This window comes from Camelus dromedarius, chromosome 11, assembly GCF_036321535.1.
Source record: "Camelus dromedarius isolate mCamDro1 chromosome 11, mCamDro1.pat, whole genome shotgun sequence".
Taxonomy (NCBI): Eukaryota; Metazoa; Chordata; class Mammalia; order Artiodactyla; family Camelidae; genus Camelus; species Camelus dromedarius.
The window spans coordinates 30099144-30121736 of NC_087446.1; the positions used below are offsets into that span (position 1 = coordinate 30099144).

Genomic DNA, 22593 nt, shown 5'->3' on the forward strand with positions numbered 1-22593 from the left:
GCCCCTGCAGTCTGCTTGAGAGAGCAGCCGGAGCCATCTTTTGAAACAGAATTATCACTCCCCAACTTAAAATCCTCCACTGACTTCCCATCACACTTAGAAGAAAATACAAACTGCTTCCTGCCGTGGCTCCTGCCTGCCTCTGTCCCTTACCTCTTATCTCTGTCCCACGCTCCCTACAGGCCCTTTTCTGATCTTCAGATTTCCCAAGTGGGTGTCTCACCTCAAGTCTTTGCAGTTCTCTCCTTTCGTGCTGCTGTATGGGCCACTACACTATTAGGCTGGCTTCCTCTCATTATTTAGGCCTCGGCTCGTCCCCTCCCCCGAGAGGTTTTCCCTGACGACCCTATCTAAAGCACCCTAACCCCAGGTCACACTCTAGGCCATAGCCTGTTTTCTTTGAATTTGTATAAAACATGCCTATGTTTGTGTATTTGTGTACTTACTTTTGCCCCTAACCTGTAAACTCTAGAGAGTAGATTCTGTCTTGTTCAGTATTGTATCCCTGGCACCTAGAACAGAATCTGGAACATATGGAGATTGATACTTACTGCATGAATGAGCAAACAAATGACTTTAGTTTCTGATTCCAGATCAAAGAACTTGGCTCCCAAGGGCTAATCTACCCAGCCTTACCCCACACTTCTTCCCTCATTCTCCATCCCCGACTTGGACTCTACACCTGTGTACTGTGTAAACCTTGTTCAACATTCTTAAATAGGTTAAAGAAATACAGTACTGTAGGTTCTTTGTAATTTCAGGCTCTATCTGGGGTATCATGTGGAGTAGTCTTGTCCCATTTCCCAGTTTCTCAAAAAGAAAAGTTCGTGGTTGCTTCTATCTCTTCTCCAGCGTATTTGAACTTCACGCCACTCATTGGTAGAGCTAGAACCTTTCCTTCCTCTGAGCAAAGAGTGACAGGGACCCACCAGCTCCACTCACTCTTTGATCTAAGACACACTTGTTTCTTCTTACCTTTCTCTGCCTGTTTTCATTGTCAATTTGCTCCTTCCTTTCCCTTCCCCGCTGTTTTTCTTTCCCTGTGGAAAACAACTCATAAACTTCTAGTTGAGAGAGATCAAGTGCTAGAAAGGCCCTTTCCCAGGCTTGTTTATAGAACTAAAAATTATGCTCAAATATTAATTTTAATATGATAATTGAACAGCCGTCTATAAAATAGCTAGAGCAAGGGCAAAGTTACCAATTTGACTGTCAGGGCTGACCCAGCGATTTTAGCAAATTCTAGTCTTCTCTGAAGAGGGCATAAGGATATTCCTGACCAAAGTGAAATCCTTTCTCAAGTGCCCGAGTAGATCAGTACTTTAAAAATCTTCTGGATTGGTGAAAAGTTGGACTCACCAAATTTTATCTACTTACCTAATGGGTAGAGCAATAACTATTTGTATCTACTTGATGGAGTGGTTGGGGGGGGTAAGGGCTTTTTGTTTTGTTTTGTTTTGTTTTGTTTTCCCTAGGACTTTTGGATTCTTTCTCAAAAAATTGTATCTTAAGGAAAAATTTTATATAAAGTTAAGCCATTGGGTTTTCTTTTTCCCTGCCATAGCTAACAGTATTTTAGTTGACATTCTTTGCTTGGTAAGTCATGATAAGTAGAAGTCTGGTCTTTTGTCAAGATCAGCCTTTATGAATTACCATATGAAGTCATCTGAATAATACTTATTCCTTATAAATGTTAAGTTTTACTATTAGATCAATGAAAACTTTTCTGTGAGGCTAGACCTTTCCTTGTCGTGGTTATAATTTTTCTTAAGAGTTTTTACTTGAAGCCCCTGTTTCCTAAGGCCCTAGGGTTAATGGGTCTCTTTGATATCAATGCTTTTAATTTTGCTTGTTCTTGTCCCCCTGTGCCCTATTAGCGTTCCAGCCCTTGCATGTTTCTCTTCCTGCCTTGAGCTTAGGCCTGAGGGCATGTGACATGTCCTGGTACCACCTTTGCTGCTTGCCCTGGCCACTCTGCATCCTCTTGGCACAGCTGCTGCTTCCCCTGGGATCAGCCCCTCCTCTCAAATATAAATTTTAGCTGGGGAAGATCAGAAGCTAGGGAAAATGGAAATGCTATTATCTGAACATCTGGCAATAGGATTTGCTTTATGAAGGAAATAACCTTGAGGAAAACACCTTGATGAGTGCTTGAGGAAGAATATGAGGCCCCAAAGGCCTACATGTTGGCAGAACTACTCTGTGTGAGTCCAGGGGAAGGATTTATTGGTCGTTGGGAGAGGGAGGGGGATACGTGCAAGAACAAAGGAGAAGGGAGGGTGTCGGAGGGAAAGGGCACCAGCCAAATGCAGGCCATTGTGGGGAGGACATGCTGTCACTGTTCCTTGTGGTCCCCAACTTCTCTGTGAAGTCTCCTCTGCTTGTGCATGCCTGACATGGGGTGAATTTGGGGGACAAACTTGGAGATGCAGAGGTTCACATCACACTTGATGCAGTACAGTGTGGAGTCAACTTTCATGCAGTCAGGAGCCCGGAATATAAAGGAGGCCCTGAGGATGTAATCTTACCAAATGTTGAGAAGGGTTTTGGGTTTCCAGAGGCTATAGAGTTCATGGAGTCTGGAGCCAGTTTCTTGAAGGTCAGTGAGAGCCCCAGCTAATACCTGGGCTACATCTTGATAGTACCTGGTATAATTTTTGCAAAAGATTGTTAACACCATTGCAGTAGGTAGCTCAACTGTTAATACTGTATTTTATGTATGCTTGGTTTGTTTATATGTCTGTAATTCTATTAAAAATTTCTTTATTGCACAAAGAACATTATACCAATTCATAACTGCACCAAGCGCACTACTAAGCAATCAAGACAAAGGAACACATTCAGCCGATGTGCCTAGAACATCTGGCAGAAGGTGGTCAGGGCAGAGCTGTGCGAGAGGAAGGTCCAAGGAGAGGTGGTTCCTGTTGCTCAGCAGCTTTCAGGATTAAGTCCACGGTCCCAGTACACTGTGAATCAGCTCTTTTGGTTTTCCATTCTAGGAGCATCTTTCAAACTTTGGTAATTTATTAAGGAAACCAGTAAAGTTTTGTGCAAGACCGGAAACAGGCTTTTCCCACATCACATAAGCCTCAGTTGAAGCATCACCTTGCTCACCCCTCTCCTTAAGCCTTCCTGAGACTCCTCCTGGTCAACTCAGTTGCTTTCTCCTCCCTGGTTGTGTAGCACTTTGACATTTCTCAGTTTCTACACTTGGCACAGTCTTTGTAATTGGTTGCATGTATTTTTCTTTGTTTCCTGGCAGGTTATACCTACCTTGAAGGCAGGAAACCGTATCTTGTCTGTGTTTTGCGGCTCCACACAAGTATTTGATGAATGAATGTTTTAGGTGACATGAGTAAAGGTATGCTAGAAGCAGAAGTGTTTTTATTTTTTGTTTTGTCCCTGGAATGAAGGGCAAGTGAAGAGGCATAGTGAGAAATAAGATTGATGGAGCGAAAGAGCAGCTATGTCTTCACTGTATTACATATAGTCACTCATTCGTTCCTTATAACTACCCTATGAGACACAATTATTAGAATCCTCCCCCATTTTATAGGGGAAGAAACTGAGACACAGAGGTCAAGTGACCTGCTCAAAGTCACACAGCAAGTAGGTGGCAGTCAGGATCTGAACTGCACAGGCTGGACTCTTAACCATTATTCTTTCTCTATAAGGTTGGAAGAGACTGTGACATCTCAGATTCCAAACATATGCGATCTGCCAGGTCACAACTGTTGCTATTACTGTAATATTACTAAAGAGCTAAACTGAATCATGGGGTGGACTCCTTTTGCAAGCCTTTCCCCTACTTAACTCTGAGGCAGTGAGGACAGGTGAATTTTAGCAAAGTAGGCCAAGGAGTGCTAAGGAATTCTCTCTGTGGCCCTGGGAGTGCAGCCAGCAGCCCACCTGAGGTCTTGTAATCTGGCTCTGTAGCCGTAGAAGTCCAGCCCTCTTCCAGCCTGTGGGACCCCAGGAACAGAGTTCTGAGAGAAGATATGGGGACAGGACAAGAGACATAGAAGAGGCATGTATTCCCACCTGCCTGTGTTTTGCTTTCCTTATCTTGAAATGAAGGACTTGAACTATATTATTCTTTCTCAACTTGGGGTCTAAGGACCCAGGGAATCCAAAGGTTGTATGAGAGCTAGGTATTTTTATTTAAACGTTAACTAAAAGATTAATGTAACCTTATTTGTTATCATCTTCTAAAGGACTCCTGTCTCTTGATTTCAGTTGCTGAGGTTGTGTTTGTGATGGTGATGATGGGAGTGTCAGTCACCTAAAGCAGCCATGTTCAGGCTTTTTGAAATACAGTTCATGTTTAAACCCAGCACACACATCCATGTGAATATAAACGCAACAAAATATTTCCTAAAGTATTATTTACCCTTTCACAAAGGAATTACCCAGTTGTCCCCCTCCCCCTGCCATTTCCCTTTCCCTAGCTAGTCACAACCCACAGTCTTCAGTTAGAAAGACCGTGGCATTTATCAGTGAGCATGTTTGGGCTGCTGTTTTCTTTTGCAGTGGAAAATTTCCATTGAAAGACATTTTATAGAATGAATCTTCAGTTTCTTAAGTTACTTAAGAAATTGAGTCATTGAGGTTATGAGAACAAAATTAAGATATGAAATAATGACAGTTTTGTTCAGGATTACTGAGAAAAATACACAGGCAGTTTAATCTGTTTGTATCTGTGAATCAGAATTACAGTTGACCCTTGAACAACACAAGTTTGAACTGTGCAGGTCCACTTACTCAGTGTTTTTTTTTTTTCAACAAATATATACTGTGCTGTTACAGCATCCACGGGTGGTTGAACCTGCAGGCACGGAACCAGGGCTACAGAGGGCTCATCTGTAAAGCTCCATGCAGATCTTCAGCTGCTCAGTAATTGGTGCCCCTAACCCAGCATGTTCAATGGTCAACTGTACTCACCAAAAAAGCCTACATCAGACTGTCTTGGGAAGTATAGGGAATGGAATGTTCACCACCACCACAAGAATAAAGTCACCCAAATCCAGAATGTGCAAAATTGTAAAAGACAAATGATCTGTCCACCTTAATAGTGTATTCCAAAATAAATAACATAAAAGATTTATGTTGAATGAAAAGAAGCCAACTACTTGTTACCCCATTTTCTACTAACGAATTTCTGTACGCTGGTGAATTCAAAGACGGGATCCATGTGCTACATCTGCTCACAGAGTAAATAAATATGGCACTGGGGGTGTGGTACAGGCTGTTTGGAGGTAACTGTTTATTGACCTCTGCTGCAAAACCTCTGTTCCCAGATTTATTATTTATGTTCTTCCATTCCCTATATTTCCTGTAAACTAGTAGATGGATCCACAGGCTTGGTTAAATATAGGCTAAATAAAAAAATATATATAGGCTAAACAGTTCAAGGAAACCTCGTAGGCGGTGCTGTATACTCTCAAATGTATCGCGTTGGGAGGTACATAAAGCTCGGTGGTTCCGTTTGTAATGCAGGGAGGAGGCCCACCTTTCCAACCTGTTCACCTGCCCAGTACTGTTTGTGAGCAAGAGAAGAAATATCTTCCTTATTTGCACCTACCTTAACAAATACAGTTTCTCTTTTTAAAGCCATTCCACATCCACCTTTTGGCATCAAGCATCTAAAACCATCCAAAAACCTGTAAGTGCCTTGCCTCGCCAATAAGCTGTTAGCAAGTCTTAACTCAGGAGGTCTGTCTCTCCTGGCATTCTGAGAAGCAGAATTCTCAAGTTACTTCCAGCTGAAATGGAAAATAAACAGGACAAAATAGAAACTCATCTGTGGTAGACAGAACAGTTACCCGACTGCCCCCAAAGTTGTATACGTCTTAATTTCCAGGTCCTGGGAATATGTTACCTTAAATGGCAAAAGGGACTCTTTGTGATGTGATGAAGGGTACTGATTTTGAGATGAAGGGATTATCTTGGATTATCTAGATGGATCCACTCTAATCATATGAATAAAAAGTAGAAAAGGGAGGCAAAAGAGTGGGTCAGAGAGATGTGACGTGAGAATTTGACCCACTGTTGCAGTCTTTGAAGACGGAGGAAGGGGCCATGGGCCAAAGAATGCAGTCAGCCTCTAGAATCTGGAAAAGGCAGGAGAACAGATTCCGTCCTAGTGTTTTCAAGAAGTAACACAGCCTTGCTGATGCCTTGTTTAGCTCAGTGAGATCCATGTTGGACTTCTGACCTACATAACTAAGATAATAAACCATAGTATGAATAAATGTTGTTTTAAATCTTTACATTTGTGGTCATTTGCTATGGCAGCAATAGAAAATTGACGTACCATACCACAAAAAGCACCTGAATTTTTATCTATCTATTTACCCGTCTGTACAGTAGGCACATTTTAAAGGTCCCTAGTGCCTAGTATCTATCTCTGGAAACTTGGGTGCTTAGTTAATGAATTTTGACAAGATTGATGTCAATGAGCATGTTCCTCAGTAGCTGAACTATATCCAGGCTGTTAAAATGACATCAGACATTCAGAGGCAAATGGAAACACTTAGTCAGTCATATATATGATTCTAGTTGTCTGAATGTTGGGATTGTATAGCCAGGTCTAGACCAGTGACATCTGAGGGGAACTTTTCCATTTTTATCTTGATATCTGGCAAGCATTGACATATCCAGACCATGTGAGATCTGGCTGGAACTAAAGTTCCCCTTGTCTCCAGAGAATAATGAAATGTGTCCCTGGATGTCTGCTGAAGTCATGGTGCATTCATCAGGATGAGCTGCTGAATGCTGTGGTCAGGCCCTGGGGCAGGCAACACAACTGAGATCTTGTTTCCTTCTAAATCACCACCCCTCCTCTACTGTTGAAATGTGGCTAGCTGCTTCATCTCTCAGCTAGGGTGTCACCCTTCTAATTCACACCAAGCAAAGCAGTTGGAAAATGAAACCTCATGACCAGGCAGAGGGGATGGGGGTGGCGGGGTTGGGAGGAGGAGGGGCGTAAACCCATAAATAGGACCAAAAGCTGAGTGAACGACTCGTAGATTCAGGACTTGGTGTTTGACCTTGCACTGACTTCCCTGATCCTTAACTTCCCGGAACTCTAAAACGTGCTTATTAATACCAGCCGCACAAAGGTGGTGAGAACTAATAAATGGTAGTTACAGATGATGAGCTAGCCAAGTATAACAGCTACTGCTTTTAAGGCTTCTCAGAATACATTGAAGTTACATTTGTTTTAAGGACTGTGATGAGTTCAATAAGTCATTTCTGAATTGGATACCAGTTGTCTGTACGTGCTAACTGTTCTTGAAGCTGCAGTCATTGCCTTGCTGAAATATAATGCATTTCCCCTGGAGGTTTAAAAACTAATAAGGTGTCTTCTCCCCACTGAATGAGCTGCTTCTGCTTCTCTTCGCCTCCTCCATGCCCCTACTCCTTGCCTCTTCTTGCTGAGAAAAGCTGCGAATGTAAAGCATAGTGGTTGCTTTTACCCCAGTGTATGACATGTAGCGTTTGTAAGAGATCAAGGTGAGGCTTTTGGATTGCTGACAGATTTGCCATAGAGGCCAAATTATTTTGTAAATAGTGGTTAGTGGCTGAAGATAGTCATCTGTCAGTCTGTCCCATCCTAAATGAAATGTAAAATGAGAACTATTCTGCTTAAGTGCTGGAAGTCACAGAAGGTTGCTGTCCATGTGTTTGAAACCAGAAGGAGTTTTACTAGATGTAGTATAGCTAGTTCCAGAGAATTCGTTTTCACCTCAGCTTCACAAAACAGAAGTATTGCCTTCAGGGAAGTTAAATGTAGATCAGTTATCTTCAAACTTTTAGCTAAATACCCCCAAAGGATTTTATTTTAACATTTTTTATTGATTTATAATCATTTTACAATGTTGTGTCAAATTCCAGTGTTCAGCACAATTTTTCAGTTATTCATGGACATATACACACTCATTGTCACATTTTCTTCTCTGTGAGTTATCATAACATTTTATGTATATTTCCCTGTGCTGTACAGTGTAGTCTATTCTACAATTTTGAAATCCCAGTCTATCCCTTCCCACCCTCCAGCCTCCTGGCAACCACAGGTCTGTATTCTCTCTCTGTGAGTCTATTTCTGTCCTTTATTTACGCTTTGTTTTTGTTTGTTTGTTTTTGTTTTTGTTTTTTAGATTCCACATATGAGCGATCTCATATGGTATTTTTCTTTCTCTTTCTGGCTTACTTCACTTAGAATGACATTCTCAGGAGCATCCATGTTGCTGCAAATGGCATTATGTTGTCGGTTTTTATGGCTGAGTAGTATTCCATTGTATAAATATACCACCTCTTCTTTATCCAGTCACCTGTTGATGGACATTTAGGCTGTTTCCATGTTTTGGCTATTGTAAATAGTGCTGCTATGAACATTGGGGTGCAGGTGTCATCCTGAAGTAGATTTCCTTCTGGATACAAGCCCAGGAGTGGGATTCCTGGGTCATATGGTAAGTCTATTCCTAGTCTTTTGAGGAATCTCCACACTGTTTTCCATAGTGGCTGCACCAAACTGCATTCCCACCAGCAGTGTAGGAGGGTTCCCCTTTCTCCACAGCCTCTCCAGCATTTGTCATTTGTGGATTTTTGAATGACGGCCATTCTGACTGGTGTGAGGTGATACCTCATTGTAGTTTTGATTTGCATTTCTCTGATAATTAGTGATATTGAGCATTTTTTCATGTGCTTTTTGATCATTTGTATGTCTTCCTTGGAGAATTGCTTGTTTAGGTCTTCTGCCCATTTTTGGATTGGGTTGTTTATTTTTTTCTTATTGAGTCGTATGAGCTGCTTATATATTCTGGAGATCAAGCCTTTGTCGGTTTCACTTGCAAAAATTTTCCCCCATTCCGTAGGTTTTCTTCTTGTTTTACTTCTGGTTTCCTTTGCTGTGCAGAAGCTTGTAAGTTTCATTAGGTCCCATTTGTTTATTCTTGTTTTTATTTCTTCTAGGAGAAAATTTTTGAGATGTATGTCAGATAATGTTTTGCCTATGTTTTCCTCTAGGAGGTTTATTGTATCTTGTCTTATGTTTAAGTCTTTAATCCATTTTGAGTTGATTTTTGTATATGGTGTAAGGGAGTGTTCTAGCTTCATTGTTTTACATGCTGCTGTCCAGTTTTCCCAACACCATTTGCTGAAGAGACTGTCTTTATTCCAATGTATATTCTTGCCTCCTTTGTCAAAGATGAGTTGACCAAAAGTTTGTGGGTTCATTTCTGGGCTCTCTATTCTGTTCCATTGGTCTATATGTCTGTTTTGGTACCAATACCATGCTGTCTTGATGACTGTAGCTCTATAGTATTGTCTGAAGTCTGGGAGAGTTATTCCTCCAGCCTCTTTCTTTCTCTTCAGTAATGCTTTGGCAATTCTAGGTCTTTGATGGTTCCATATGAATTTTATTATGATTTTTTCTAGTTCTGTGAAATATGTCCTGGGTAATTGGATAGGGATTGCATTAAATCTGTAGATTGCCTTGGGCAGTGTGACCATTTTAACAATATTGATTCTTCCAATCCAAGAGCATGGAATATCTTTCCATTTTTTAAAGTCTTCTTTAATTTCCTTCATCAATGGTTTATAGTTTTCTGTGTATAATTCTTTCACCTCCTTGGTTAGATTTATTCCCAGATATTTTATTACTTTGGGTGCTATTTTAAAGGGGATTGTTTCTTTACTTTCTTCTTCTGTTGATTTATCGTTAGTGTGAAGAAATGCAACTGATTTTTGAACGTTAATTTTGTAACCTGCTACCTTGCTGAATTCTTCAATCAGCTCTAGTAGCTTTTGTGTGGACCTTTTAGGGTTTTCTATATATAGTAACATGTCGTCAGCATATAATGACACTTTTACCTCTTCTTTTCCAATTTGGATCCCTTTTATTTCTTTCTCTTGCCTGACTGCTGTGGCTAGGACTTCCAGGACTATGTTGAATAGGAGTGGTGATAGTGGGCATCCTTGTCTTGTCCCAGATTTTAGTGGGAAGCTTTTGAGTTTTTCACCGTTGAGTACTATGCTGGCTGTAGGTTTGTCATATATAGCTTTTATTATGTTGAGATATGTTCCCTCTATACCCTCTATACTTTGGCGAGAGTTTTTATCATAAATGGGTGTTGAATTTTATCAAATGCTTTTTCTGCATCGATTGAGATGATCATGTGGTTTTTGTCCTTTCTCTTGTTGATGTGATGTATTATATTGATTGATTTGCGTATGTTGAACCAGCCTTGTGTCCCTGGGATGAACCCCACTTGGTCATGATGTATAATCTTTTTTATGTGTTGTTGGATTCTATTTGCTAAAATTTTGGTGAGGATTTTGGCGTCTATGTTCATCAGTGATATTGGCCTATAATTCTCCTTTTTTGTAGTGTCTTTGCCTGGTTTTGGTATCAGGGTGATGGTGGCTTCATAGAATGAGTTTGGGAGTATTCCCTCCTTTTCAATCGTCTGGAAGAGTTTAAGAAGGACTGGTATGAGTTCTTCTTTGTATGTTTGGTAGAATTCCCCGGTGAAGCTGTCCGGTCCTGGACTTTTATTTGTAGGGAGGTTTTTAATTGCTATTTCTATTTCCTTTCTAGTGATCGGATTGTTCAAGTGTTCAGATTCTTCTTGATTCAGTTTTGGTGGACAGTATGTTTCCAGAAACTTGTCCATCTCCTCTAGGTTATCCAGTTTGGTTCCATATAGTTTTTCTTAATATTCTCGTATGATATTCTGTATTTCTATTTTGTTTGTTGTAATTTCTCCATTTTCCTTTCTTATTTTGCTAATTTGTGCTCTCTCTTTTTTCTTCTTTGTGAGTTTGGCCAGAGGTTTGTCGATTTTATTTACTTTTTCAAAAAACCAGCTTTTGGTTTGGTTGATTTTTTCTATGGTCTTGTTAATCTCTATTGTATTTAATTCCTCTCTGATCTTTATCATTTCCTTCCTTCTGCTGCTTTTTGGGGCTTTTTGTTCTTCTTTTTCTAATTCATTCAGGTGGTGGGTTAAATTGTTTATTTGAGATTGTTCTTCTTTTTTGAGGAAGGCCTGTATCGCTATAAACTTCCCTCTTAGCACTGCCTTTGCTGTGTCCCATAGGTTTTGAGTGGTTGTGCTTTCATTATCATTTGTCTCAAGGTATTTTTTAACTTCAGCTTTGATTTCCTCATTGATCCATTGTTTTTTCAATAACATATTGTTTAATCTCCATGCTTTCCTTTTTCTCTCCTTTGTTTCTCTGTTGTCGATTTCCAGTTTCATGGCATTGTGGTCAGTAAAGATGCTTGAGATAATTTCTATCTTCTTAAAATTGTTGAGGTTTCTTTTGTGCCCTACATGACCGATCCTGGAAAATGTTCCATGTGCACTTGAAAAGAATGTATATCCTATTTTTGGGGGGTGTAATGCTCTGAAAATATCCACCAAATCCAGTTTTTCTATTGTAGTATTTAATTTCTCTGTTGCCTTGTTTATTTTCTGTCTGGAAGATCTGTCTAGTGATGTTAATGCAGTGTTAAAATCTCCAACTATGATTGTATTCCCATCAATATCCCCCTTTATCTCTGTTAGTAATTCTTGTATGTACTTAGGTGCTCCTATATTGGGTGCATATATATTAACGAGTGTAATATCCTCATCTTGTATCACTCCTTTAATCATTATAAAATGTCCTTCTTTATGGCCTCTGTTTTAAAGTCTATTTTGTCTGAAATCAGTACTGCAACACCTGCTTTTTTGGCTTTTCCATTTGCATGGAATATCCTTTTCCATCCTTTCACTCTCAATCTATATGTGTCCTTCTTCCTAAAGTGGGTCTCTTGTATGCAGCATATTGAAGGTTCTTGCTTTATTATCCAGTCTGCCACTCTGTGTCTTTTGACTGGAGCATTTAGTCCATTAACATTTACAGTAATTAATGATAGATGTGTGTTTATTGCCATTTTGAACTTATCTTTGCAGTTGAATTGGTATATCCTCTTTGTTCCTTTCTTCTTCCTTTTGTGGTTTGGTAATTTTCCTTTGTATTAGCATGGATTTTATTTAATTTTTGTGACTCCTTTGTAAATTTTTGGCTTGTGGTTACCCTTTTTTGTAAATCTGTCAACCCATTACTATAACTGTTTTTATTAAACTGATAGTAACATGATCTCAAACCCATCCTACTGTTAAAAAAATTTAAAAAGGAAAGAAAAAAATATTCTATATTTCCCTGCCTCCCTCTCCCACTCTCAGTGATTTGTATGTCTTCTTTTATAATTTCATGTTTACTGTATTTGTAATTCATGAGTTATCACCTTTCCAGTTGTGTGTTTCTCATTTCTGTAGCATCCTGCTGCTTTTCTATTTAGAATAGCCCTTTCAATATTTCTTTTAGCATGGGTTTAGTGTTGCTAAACTCCTGCAGCTTTTTTTTTGTCTGTGAAACTCTTTATTTCTCCTTCTATCCTCAAGGATAGCCTTGCTGGATAAAGGATCCTAGGCTGCATCTTTTTTTCATTCAGGGCTTTGAATATATCCTGCCACTCCCTTCTGGCCTGTAGTGTTTGTGTAGAGAAATCAGCTGAGAGCCTTATGGGGGTTCCCTTGTAACTTACTCTTTGCTTTTCTCTTGCTGCCTTTAGAATCATTTCTTTATCCTTGACTCTGGCCATCTTGATTATGATACGTCTTGGTGTGGGTCTATTTGGGTTCTTCCTGTTTGGGACCCTCTGAGCTTCCTGTACTTGGATATCTGATTCCTTCTTTAAGTTTGGGAAGTTTTCAGTCATGATTTCTTCAAAAACCTTTTCAATCCCCTTTGATCTTTCTTCTCCTTCTGGGACCCCTATTATGCGAAGGTTGGGACGCTTTATATTATCCCATAGGTCCCTTATGCTATTTTCATTATTTTTTATTTGCTTCTCTTGTAGTTCTTCTGAATGGGTGCTTTCTATTGCCCTGTCTTCTAGATCACTAATTCGTTCCTCTGCATTATCTAGTCGGCTTTGCACAGCTATTAGATCATTCCTCATCTCTGTCAATGAGTTTACCCATTCTACTTGGCTCTTCTTTATAGCTTCAATTTCATTTTTGACATATTTTATATCTCTAAACACTATCTCTTTTAATTCCTTCAGCAATTCGATCACTCCTTTTTTGAAATCTTGATCTAGTAGGCTATCGATGTCTATTTCGTTGATCTTTCTTTCAGGGGATTTCTCTTGTTCTTTTAATTGGGAAAGGTTTTTCTGCTTCTTCATCTTGCTCATACCTCTTTGGCACTGTGGTTTATGGAGTATCAGTTGTTTATTTTGGTCCTTAAGGATTTTATCTATCTGATGCCTATTTAGGAATAGAACTTAGGAAAAAAAGAAAAAAAAATAAGAGAGAGAGAGAAAGAATTTTAAAAGAAGGGAGAAAGAGGGTTTGAAAACAGTGTATAATGAATAATAGAAGAGTGAGTTGAAGCAGAGTATTAATCGGGTTGAGACGTCCTTTTGAAACCTTTACAAAAAAAGGGGGGGGGGGAGATGAATAGATGTATTTGAAACCTGTGTCTAATCAATAGCAGGACATCAAAACCCAAGAGAAATAGAAATGAATTAAGAAGTAAAGATTAAGAGAGTAATAGAAAATAGAACAGGTAAAAACAGATTTAAAAAAAAAGGGGGGTGGTTGTCGGTGTTCTCTTGGAGTCTGTGTGCTTTTAATGTGAAGTCTTTCTGTCTTCGTCCTGTTTTGGAAGCTCAGCTTGCTGTTTTCAGAGGCCCTCCGTTGGTGCCCTCTTCTGTGCTGCTCCCAGCACCTGTCGGCAAGCAGATCACGCCTCCTCCTAACACTGGGTCAGGTGCAGCTCTCTGCTGTGGGCAGGCGGGTCGCTGCCCCTCCGGATGCCGCAGTCAGATGTTGCAGACTGGCCAGGTAGGAGGGCGGGTCGTGCCCCCTCCCAGCACCTCGGTCAGGGGCTGTGTTCCTGCCCGAAAGGCCGGGGGGCCGCTCTCCCTCTACCTGCGCAGCTGGTAGTTCCGCTCTCTGTGCGGCTGCGCGCTCCGCCCTGGTCGGCGCTCTGTAGGTGGGCTTGGGGAAGACTGAGGGACAGCCCTGTCCCTGCTCGGAGCCAAAACCCAGCTCCTTGTTTGTCTTTGTGGAGCAAGTTCTCTGAGGGACCAGGATGGAAGGATCCTATCTGCCTCGGGCTGCAGGCCAGTCTCAGTCTGGCCTTTGAGGCTGCTAAGCCCTTCCGTGCGGATGCAGGTTTCGCCGCCCCCCCCCCCCCCTCCCGCGCCTGAGTGCTCAGCGCGGAGGATATGGCGGCTGTGCCAGAGCCCCGCCTCTCTTCCCCCGAAAACTTTCCGCGGGTTTTCAGAGATGGGGGTGTGCACCCTTCCCCCGAGAGCACATCAACCTTGCTGTTTTATGGAGGGCCCAGGTTGTTCTGCCCTGTGCACCCACAGCCACGGCGCGCAGCCCCTTGCGTTCCCCTGGGGCTGCTGCCTCCGTGCAGCCACTTCCGTCCTCCGCCCGGCTTGTGCAGCCTGGCCCTGCCCGCCGCTGCCGGCCTGCGTCTCAGGCTGGGTGTTGGGGGGACGCTCTGTGCCCGTTTAACTTAGTTCTGTTAGTCAAGGGCTGCTCTGTACAGATCCGAGCCTCGGAGGCTCCCCCTTCGTCCCGCTGGCCTCTCAGTTGGAGAGGGGAGACCCAGCGAGCGAGCGCCAGTCCTCCTTTGCCGCTCCCTCCCCGCGGGACCCGTCCCGCGCTGCTTTGCCTTTTGTTCTTTCTTTTTTCCTTTTCTCCTACCAGATTTTTGGCGTCTTTATCTTTTGAAGAGGGCGATGTTCTGTCGGAGTTGCACAGGTGCTCTGGTTGGCTGAGTGGGTCTGTAGATGTGAGTCTTGGTGTATTTGTGGGAGAGGGTGACCTGCGAGCGTCCTTCTACTCCGCCATCTTCTCCGTCTTCCGGATTTTTTTTTAATGATGTGCTTTCTCGCAATTTTAACTTGAAATATGAATGTTTTCATCATTTTAAAAATAGGAGGTAGAAGACATTACTCATTTCATAAATTGAAAGGAGGTGAATATTGATCATCAGTGGAATAAGTTATTTTATGACATGATTTGATTAAGTAGGTTTTAATGACCTTCCTGAATAACACATTAAATCTGAGAGAAATCAACAGACAAACTCATATGTAGACCTTATTCAGCACATCTGGAAAAATCTGTTGGTTCCAGATTTTTTAACACTGCAGTTACTTTAAAAATAATGCATACCACTAATGTGTTACTTTGTTCTGAATTCAGAATTTTCCCTCACTGGCCAACTCACTCTTACAGACCTGTTTAGAAGACAGGGAGAGACATAAAATCCATGGTTTCCCCCAAACCAACATTTTGAGCCATGTAGGGCAGAGCACCATAATAAGATTTGAGATATATGAGTGGTATGACTGTTTTTTGTAAAGTGGGAGAAAGAATATTTTTAGTACCGAAAATCACTCAGGCAGTTTTAGAAAAGAGTATGCATGGAAGTTGAGGATCCAGGAACTCACTTGGGTAAAACTGTGCCTTTGGAAAGTCCATTTGAAGATTACTGGCATGGAGATTGCTGGGACAGATAGTGGACCTGAAGAATATCTTGCATCAGGAGGAGCACTGAGGAGGAGAAGGAGGACGCTCCAGTGAGATGGACTTAGACGCTGTGGCTCAGGTGCACTGAGGGCGTGCTGAGGCGCATTCTGGGTGCAGGCATTTACCTCCAACAGATGGTGACAGAAGAGGCAGAGGAGCTTCCCCCAAAGCAGCAGGCTCAGCTTACTCATGGCCTCAGCCCCTCATTTCCTTAAGGCTGCTAGATGAAGAAACAGGCCCCCAGCGCTCCAGTGCTTGAGCCGAGGCGTTTATTGAGACTCTACTATGTGCTAAGTATCGCCCTACATACCGGAGGTCCTCTGGTAATCAAGGCAAAGTTCTCCATATGTGAAGTTTGGAGCATGGAGATGAAGGGACAGAGAAAATAAGCACATCTATGAAAGCATGTGATAGAGATCATGCTATGAAGAAGATCATGAGTGATGTGACCAGCATGGCTGTTCCAGCTCCGCTGGTCAGAAATGGCTTCTCAGAGAAAGTAGCTTTAATTTGAGATTAAAGTCATCCACTTAAAAATCAGTAAGTACATCCAAAATCAGCAAATATTTATTGGGTGCCTACTGTATGCCAGGCACTGTCTAGGTACTTGGTTTACATCAGAGAAGAGGCAAAGATCCTGGCCTGGGGATCTTACATTCTGACTGGGTGTGAAGAGGGCAGACAGTAAACTACAGGTACTATAAATAAGTTATGTGGTATGTCAGAAGGTGGCGAGTGTTATACAAAGAGAAAAGGTACAGAACAGTGTAAGGAAAATAGGTAGCATGGGGAAAGGATGTAAGTTACATTAGGGTGGTTGGGACAGGCATCACTGAGCCAGCGGCTGTGAGTGAAGACTTGAATGAGATGAGCGAGTTAGCTGTGAATAAGGGACTGTATCCAGGGGTAGCTGGGGCAAAGGCCCTGGGTTGGAAACATGGCTGACACATGCGTGAGCAACAATACCAGCAAGAGTATGGCTATAGTAGAGTGAATAAGAGAGTGTTAGAACAGGAGACCAGAGACGTCACCAGAGGCCAGGCCTTGTAGGCCTGGGGAAGACTCTGTTTTTACTCTGAGCACACTGGGGAACCATTGCAGGGTTTTGAGCCAACTTCAATTTCAACAGGATCACTCAGGCTGCTAGGTAAAGAATAGAGATCTGGGAGTAAGGGTGAACAGGGAGCCCTTTAGAAGGCTGAGTAATCCAGGTGTGAGATGCAGATGGTTTGGACTAGAGTGGAGGTGGGGAGAAGTGACTGAGTTTTGGATATAATTTGGAGGTAGAGGCAGCATGATCTCCTGTCAGACTGGAATGGGATGTGGGAGAAAGAGAAGAGACAAGGATGAATCCAAGATTTTGGGCTGGGCAACCTGAAGATGGAATTGCATCAGCTGAGATGGAAGGCTGTAGTGGAGCAGATTTTGAATTAAAGATTGGAGGAAAGCATCTGAGGCAGAAGGGAAATTTTTATTCTGTCATTTGCACTTTGAAAAAAAATATCTGGGGCTTAAATTGTCCCTTATTTTCCAAATGGGAAAGTAGCAGAAATGGGGTAAAGGAGATAGAAGAAAAGGAGGCATTTCACAGATACTGTTTTGCTCAGCAGAGGATATAAATATGCTCTAGCTTTGTATTCAACGTTCTAATTTAAATGTGTTTAAAATTTTCCAGTTGAGTAAAAATAGAGTACATAACTTGCAAGAAATAGAATGAAAAAATGACATAAACTTAATTATTTCACTAAAAATCATGAAGGAAGAGAAACAAATGACAAGAAAATATGGTATGTAAAAAACTTTGAGGAATGAGTAAGAACGTACAAATAATGAATGGAGTAAATTACCCTTTACAAGGTAGAGGTTCTCTGATTGGAGATTCTCCCCACTTTCCACCCCCAATAAAATTATGATGATTTATAAGAGACCTGCCTAAAACACAATTACAAAGAAAGGCTAAAGACAAAGTATTGTTTTACACAGGAAACCTGCACACAGATACTTATTGCAGCCTTATCATAATTGCCAAATTGAGTTTGAATGGTGCAGAGGTGAATGAATAAGTAAACTATGGTACATCCAGACAGTGAAATACTATTTAGTGGTAAAAAGGAATGAACTACAAGCCATAAAAAAGACATAGAGGAACCTTAAATGCATACTACTAATTAAAAGAAGCCAATTTTAAAAAGCTACATACTGTATCATTCTAATCATATGACAATCTGGAATAGGCAAAATTATAGGGCTAAAAAAATCATTGGTTGCCAGGTATGGAGGGGGAGAGATGAATAGACAGGTCACAGGAAGTATTAGGGCAATGAAAATACTCTGTATGATAGTATAATGATGGGTTTATGTCATTATACTTTTGTCTAAACCCATAGAATAGGGTTCACCAAGACTAGGCTGACCAAGAGTCAGTCCTGAGGTAAAATATGAACTTTGGGTGATTAAGATGTGTCAGTGTAGGTTCATCCTTGATAAAAAATGTAAAATTTTGGCGAGTGATACTGATAATGGAGGAGATTATGCTTGTGTTGGACAGGGATATATGGGAAATCTCTATATCTTACTCCGAATTTCATTGTAAACCTATAAAGTTCTTAAAAGTAAGTAAAACTTAATAATAAAAATTGAAAGAGATATACCAGTATTGACTGAAAAAAAATGCACAACCTAAAAGCTGAGAATTATGTTTTATTCGGTGAACATACTGGGGACTTAAGCATAGGAGACAGCTCAGCTAGCTCTAAGCCATAAAGGAAAGAATCAATAAAGTTAATTCTATAAATATGTAAAATTTCTGTTCACCAAAACAACTATAAACAAAGTTATTAGACAAGAAGAAATATTTGTAACATAAATGACAAAAGGCTAATATCTTTAACATAATTACTAATATAATATCTTGAAGGATTTACAATTTTAAATTAAGTTAGCAGTAGCATAGATGGTAAGATATAGTTGGATCAGTGTATTTTGGGAGTAGATCCAACAGGTCTTCTGATTGATTAGAAATGAGGGGAAATGAGAAATCAAAGACCTTCCAGTCTTGAGAAAATGAGTGAAGATTAGTACCATTTACCGACATGAAGAAGGCTAGGCAGTGGAATTTGTTAAAAAGTGGATTTGGCTTTGAGAGGAGAGAGAGAGAAATGAATCTGATTTGGTCCTGTTAAATTTAAGATTCCTATTTGACATCCCAGTGGGAATGTCAAATACATAGTTAAATACATGTCTGAAACTCGGGTGAGAGATCTTGACTGGAGACTTAATATTTAAGTGTCATTAGCAAATGAGCGGTGATATTTGAAGCCATGATGATGATAAAGTAATAATAATGATGATAACAATAATATTAACAATAGTAGATAACATTTGTTGAGTGCTTAGTAAGAGTCAAAGCTTTGGGGAAGTTCACGTTGCATGTTGTTGGATGCATTATGGCACTGGAAATACTAGCAATTTGGTATCTTGATACTTCTAGTCTTGGGAAGAGAGAGGTAGGGGCTGAGGCTCATGCTGATTAAAAGTCTCAGGGCAGCCTGTCTCTGCCACAGGTACTGAGGCATTCAGGAAGAGAGCTTTCAGTACTTGATGGGACTCTTTAGTCTGGAGACTCTTTCAGGTCAAGAATATAAAAAATAGCAATTCTTTGTCCTCCATCCTTTGCCTTCCTCCTCTAACTTCTGTTAGATTGATATTAGAACTTGTGAATCTATTCTCCATGTCTCTCAGGTTTTCTTTCATACCATCCATTGTGGTCATTTTGAGCTGCATTCTTCCAGAGTGGAAGGAGGATCCTTTGTCAGTCTTCCAACTCGCATATATTTTGCTTCAACTGTGTCTGTTCTGCTGTTGGTTTTATTTCAATAATTGTGTTTTCTCATTCTCAACATTTCTAATCAGTTCATATTTTTTATGAATCTGATATCTCCTTGAGTCTCTTTGGCAACATTTTATACTTATTTTAACTTACAGATACAAAATACACTAAATATACTACATGTTTTAGGTTTTTCGTATTTAGTAATAAATTGGAATTCCATGGAGACTGCATTATGGTGACCAGATATAAAGGCAGGTGGCAGAAGTGCTATCTTTTATAAAATTTAATTCAGATTTTATAGTAGTTTTGTTTGTAGAACTCAGGAAAAAATGATAAAAGATGTATTCCTTTATTTTCTACCCTGGATTAAATATAGTGAAATTCCATTCTTTTTTTTTTTAGTCTTAGCTGCAGGAATAAAATTGAAGCTCAGATTATACCAAAGAGTCTTGACAAACACTGGAAACCATGAGATTAAGTCATTGTATAACATGTTGACGACCCGGAAAATGTTTTTGCCCTTGGGAGAGTAGGTATTTAAACTAACTGATAGTGGTCAAACTTGTTTTTCCCTTCCAAATTTGATGTATTCCAAGAAGCCAGTGGTTAAATCTTACAGTTTGTCCCCACTGATTTTAGTAACTTTAATGCTTAGAATTTAATGTTTAGAGCTTTCAAAACTTTAATGTTTCTCTGAAATATTTGTATTGGAGTCAGTTATGTTGGATTTTACAACTTCAATTCTTACTATAAGACCTTTCAGCATAAATTTGGTACCTCACATCATTATACAAAATATGACTACTAGCCATGGATTAGGAAAATAAAAAATTATTCAGTGAGGCTAAGCTTTGACTTGTGAGTATGGAAGAAATATAATTTCTGAGGTTTGTCTTCTGTATTGGAAGAAACTGAATACAAGTTGAGTTGGTTGGGTCTTAGATAACCCATCCAAAGCACCCAAAGAGTCACATTCTTTTAGAAGACACAGGGGATCGAGATGGGGAAACCAAGACCATTCAAAAGCAAAAGAACAGAAGCTCAGAGCCTGGACCTGGTAAAAATTGGAATGGAATAGGCAGATATAGAGCCAAGGAAAGAGAGAGCCGGGGGTGCTCTGAAAATCAGACTGACTCTTGCTTTTAGTAACCTTTGAGCACAGATGTGTGAACTCATCTTCCAGGCTTACCAGTGCTGGCATGCTATGTAAAAAATGAGGAATTTAGACAGACACACATAAGCTGTTTATTCCCATCCAATATGAATAACACTCTCTCTCGATGGCTTTATTAACAGTACAGGACCCAGAAACTTTTATAGTCTGTTGTGGTCTTTTGAGAAGATGAAGATGAAATAAAAAAGTATATATTTACTATCTAAAAAATGTTTCCTGAATTTGATACAATACATTCTTTAGGGTTTAGCATATTATCTCTTCTAGGTTCTGAGTATCCAGGTTCTAAACAGGCTGTAGCCCCATAATTTGAAACAAAGTTTTAAAAAATCTTTTTAGAGATCAGTGTTAGCAATGACAGCTGACTCTTTCCTAAATTCCATCCTGGTACTAGGTTGGTTCACAAAACTCAGAAAAGAATTTAAAATATATCTAATATAATTAAAGTTATTTTACTTATAAATTTATTAGTTAAAGTTGCTGTTTTTATCAATCATTATTTCTGTGACAGGTTCACAGGAGGGGTGGAAAATAAAGGAAACAGCTGATTTAGACAAATTATTGAATAAGTTTTGTCATGAAGAGAAGGAAGAAGATATCCTGAATGGTCAGTATACGTATTTCATTCCTTGGAGGAAGTAACATCTTGCCATTATTGTAGATTTGTCTGATTTTATTGTCTCTTGAAATTATCTATCTCCCCTTTACTCCAACACTGTTCCTACCCAGTTTCCAAGAAGGCCAGTGAGACTGGGTGTTGGCAACTGACTGTATTTTGGACTGCTCTGCAGTATATCTTATCAGTACAGCTCTTTGTGACTTTAGTTAATACATTTCCAGTCCCTGGTCACCTACCTGTGAGTGAACCAATGTTACTGAATAGCCAAACACCATGAATACTCAAATGCTTCTCCAGGTTTTCTCTAAAGAATCCTTGCCTCAGACTGACCCTGTTCCTAAGAAGCTCTGGGAAAGTAGACTAGCTCAGCTCAAGTACAAACCTTTTCTGAAACCTTCTTTTTATCTTAAACATTTTTGTACTTCTCTTCGGAAATATATGCATTTTTTAAATATAAAAAATGTTTATCATTAAGTAGAATCAGTCCTCCAGGAAAATGCACGATGTTTATCCTGTTGCCTTGCGTACATACTGCTTGTGCCCCAGGGAGTGATTCTGCCTTAGTCTGAGGAACATGGATGTACTGGGAAGAACATTGGGTCAGGGATGGAGATATTTGGGTTCCAGCCCCATCTTTGCCATAAAATAGCTGTGTGACTGTGGGAAAATCATTTAAAGCTATTTTCCTTTGTGTTAATTGCGGGGAGGTGAGCAGTCAGATTGGATAATCACAAAGTCCTTTCCGTCTGTCATTCTGTAATGACACAGAGTCTGGAATGCCAGATCTGTTACTCCATGGGCCCGAGTGGTTGCACTTTCTAGACCATAAGGTCCAGTTTGTACTGCTTGCTGCCCTTGCCGCTTTACTACCTTGTAATTGCAGTCAAGATTTTTGGTTATTGAATGAATAAATAGCGAGTGGGCATCCTGGCATAGCTGGTTTACACATTTCTCTTTCCTCTTCCTATCTAGATGGAAATATAAATTAGATCCATAGCCCCCCCGCCCCCCGGCAAATACAGACATAGGCATAAGATTTCCATAAATTTAGCCTGCTTTCATATTTAACAGTTTCACCCCTTCCCCTCAGCATGTGTCCTCCTTGACAGAAATCTAACCACTTCTACAAATGACAGCCAAAGAAATATTCTTTTATAACATTTACCAACAGCTGAAAAGTTATAGGACTTTTTAATAATTTTTAAAACAAATGACCATCAGCAAAGGGTGGTGCTTCTAGGCTCATCCAAATTGCTGTGTAAATCACACTCCTTAAACTAAGCAGGTTGTATTATCCATGAGAACAAGCACCACTGTTCTACTTAAGCTCCTTCAGCTACTTCTCCAGGCTGTACCA

At 40.3% G+C, this 22593-nt stretch overlaps 1 protein-coding gene across 8 annotated transcripts in view; it reads left to right on the forward strand.

Annotated features, from left to right (window-relative positions):
• Window positions 1-22593, forward strand: part of CRADD (CASP2 and RIPK1 domain containing adaptor with death domain) — a 162390-nt gene that overhangs the window by 108040 nt on the left and 31757 nt on the right. For 3 of the 8 annotated variants that reach the window (XM_064491594.1, XM_010989953.3, XM_064491595.1), the window contains exon 3: window positions 21129-21224. The exons of the other annotated variants lie outside the window; for them this stretch is intronic. In XM_064491594.1, the coding sequence (XP_064347664.1) occupies window positions 21129-21224 (96 nt within the window). The remainder of the gene's footprint in view (window positions 1-21128; window positions 21225-22593) is intronic. 8 annotated transcript variants of the gene reach the window in all.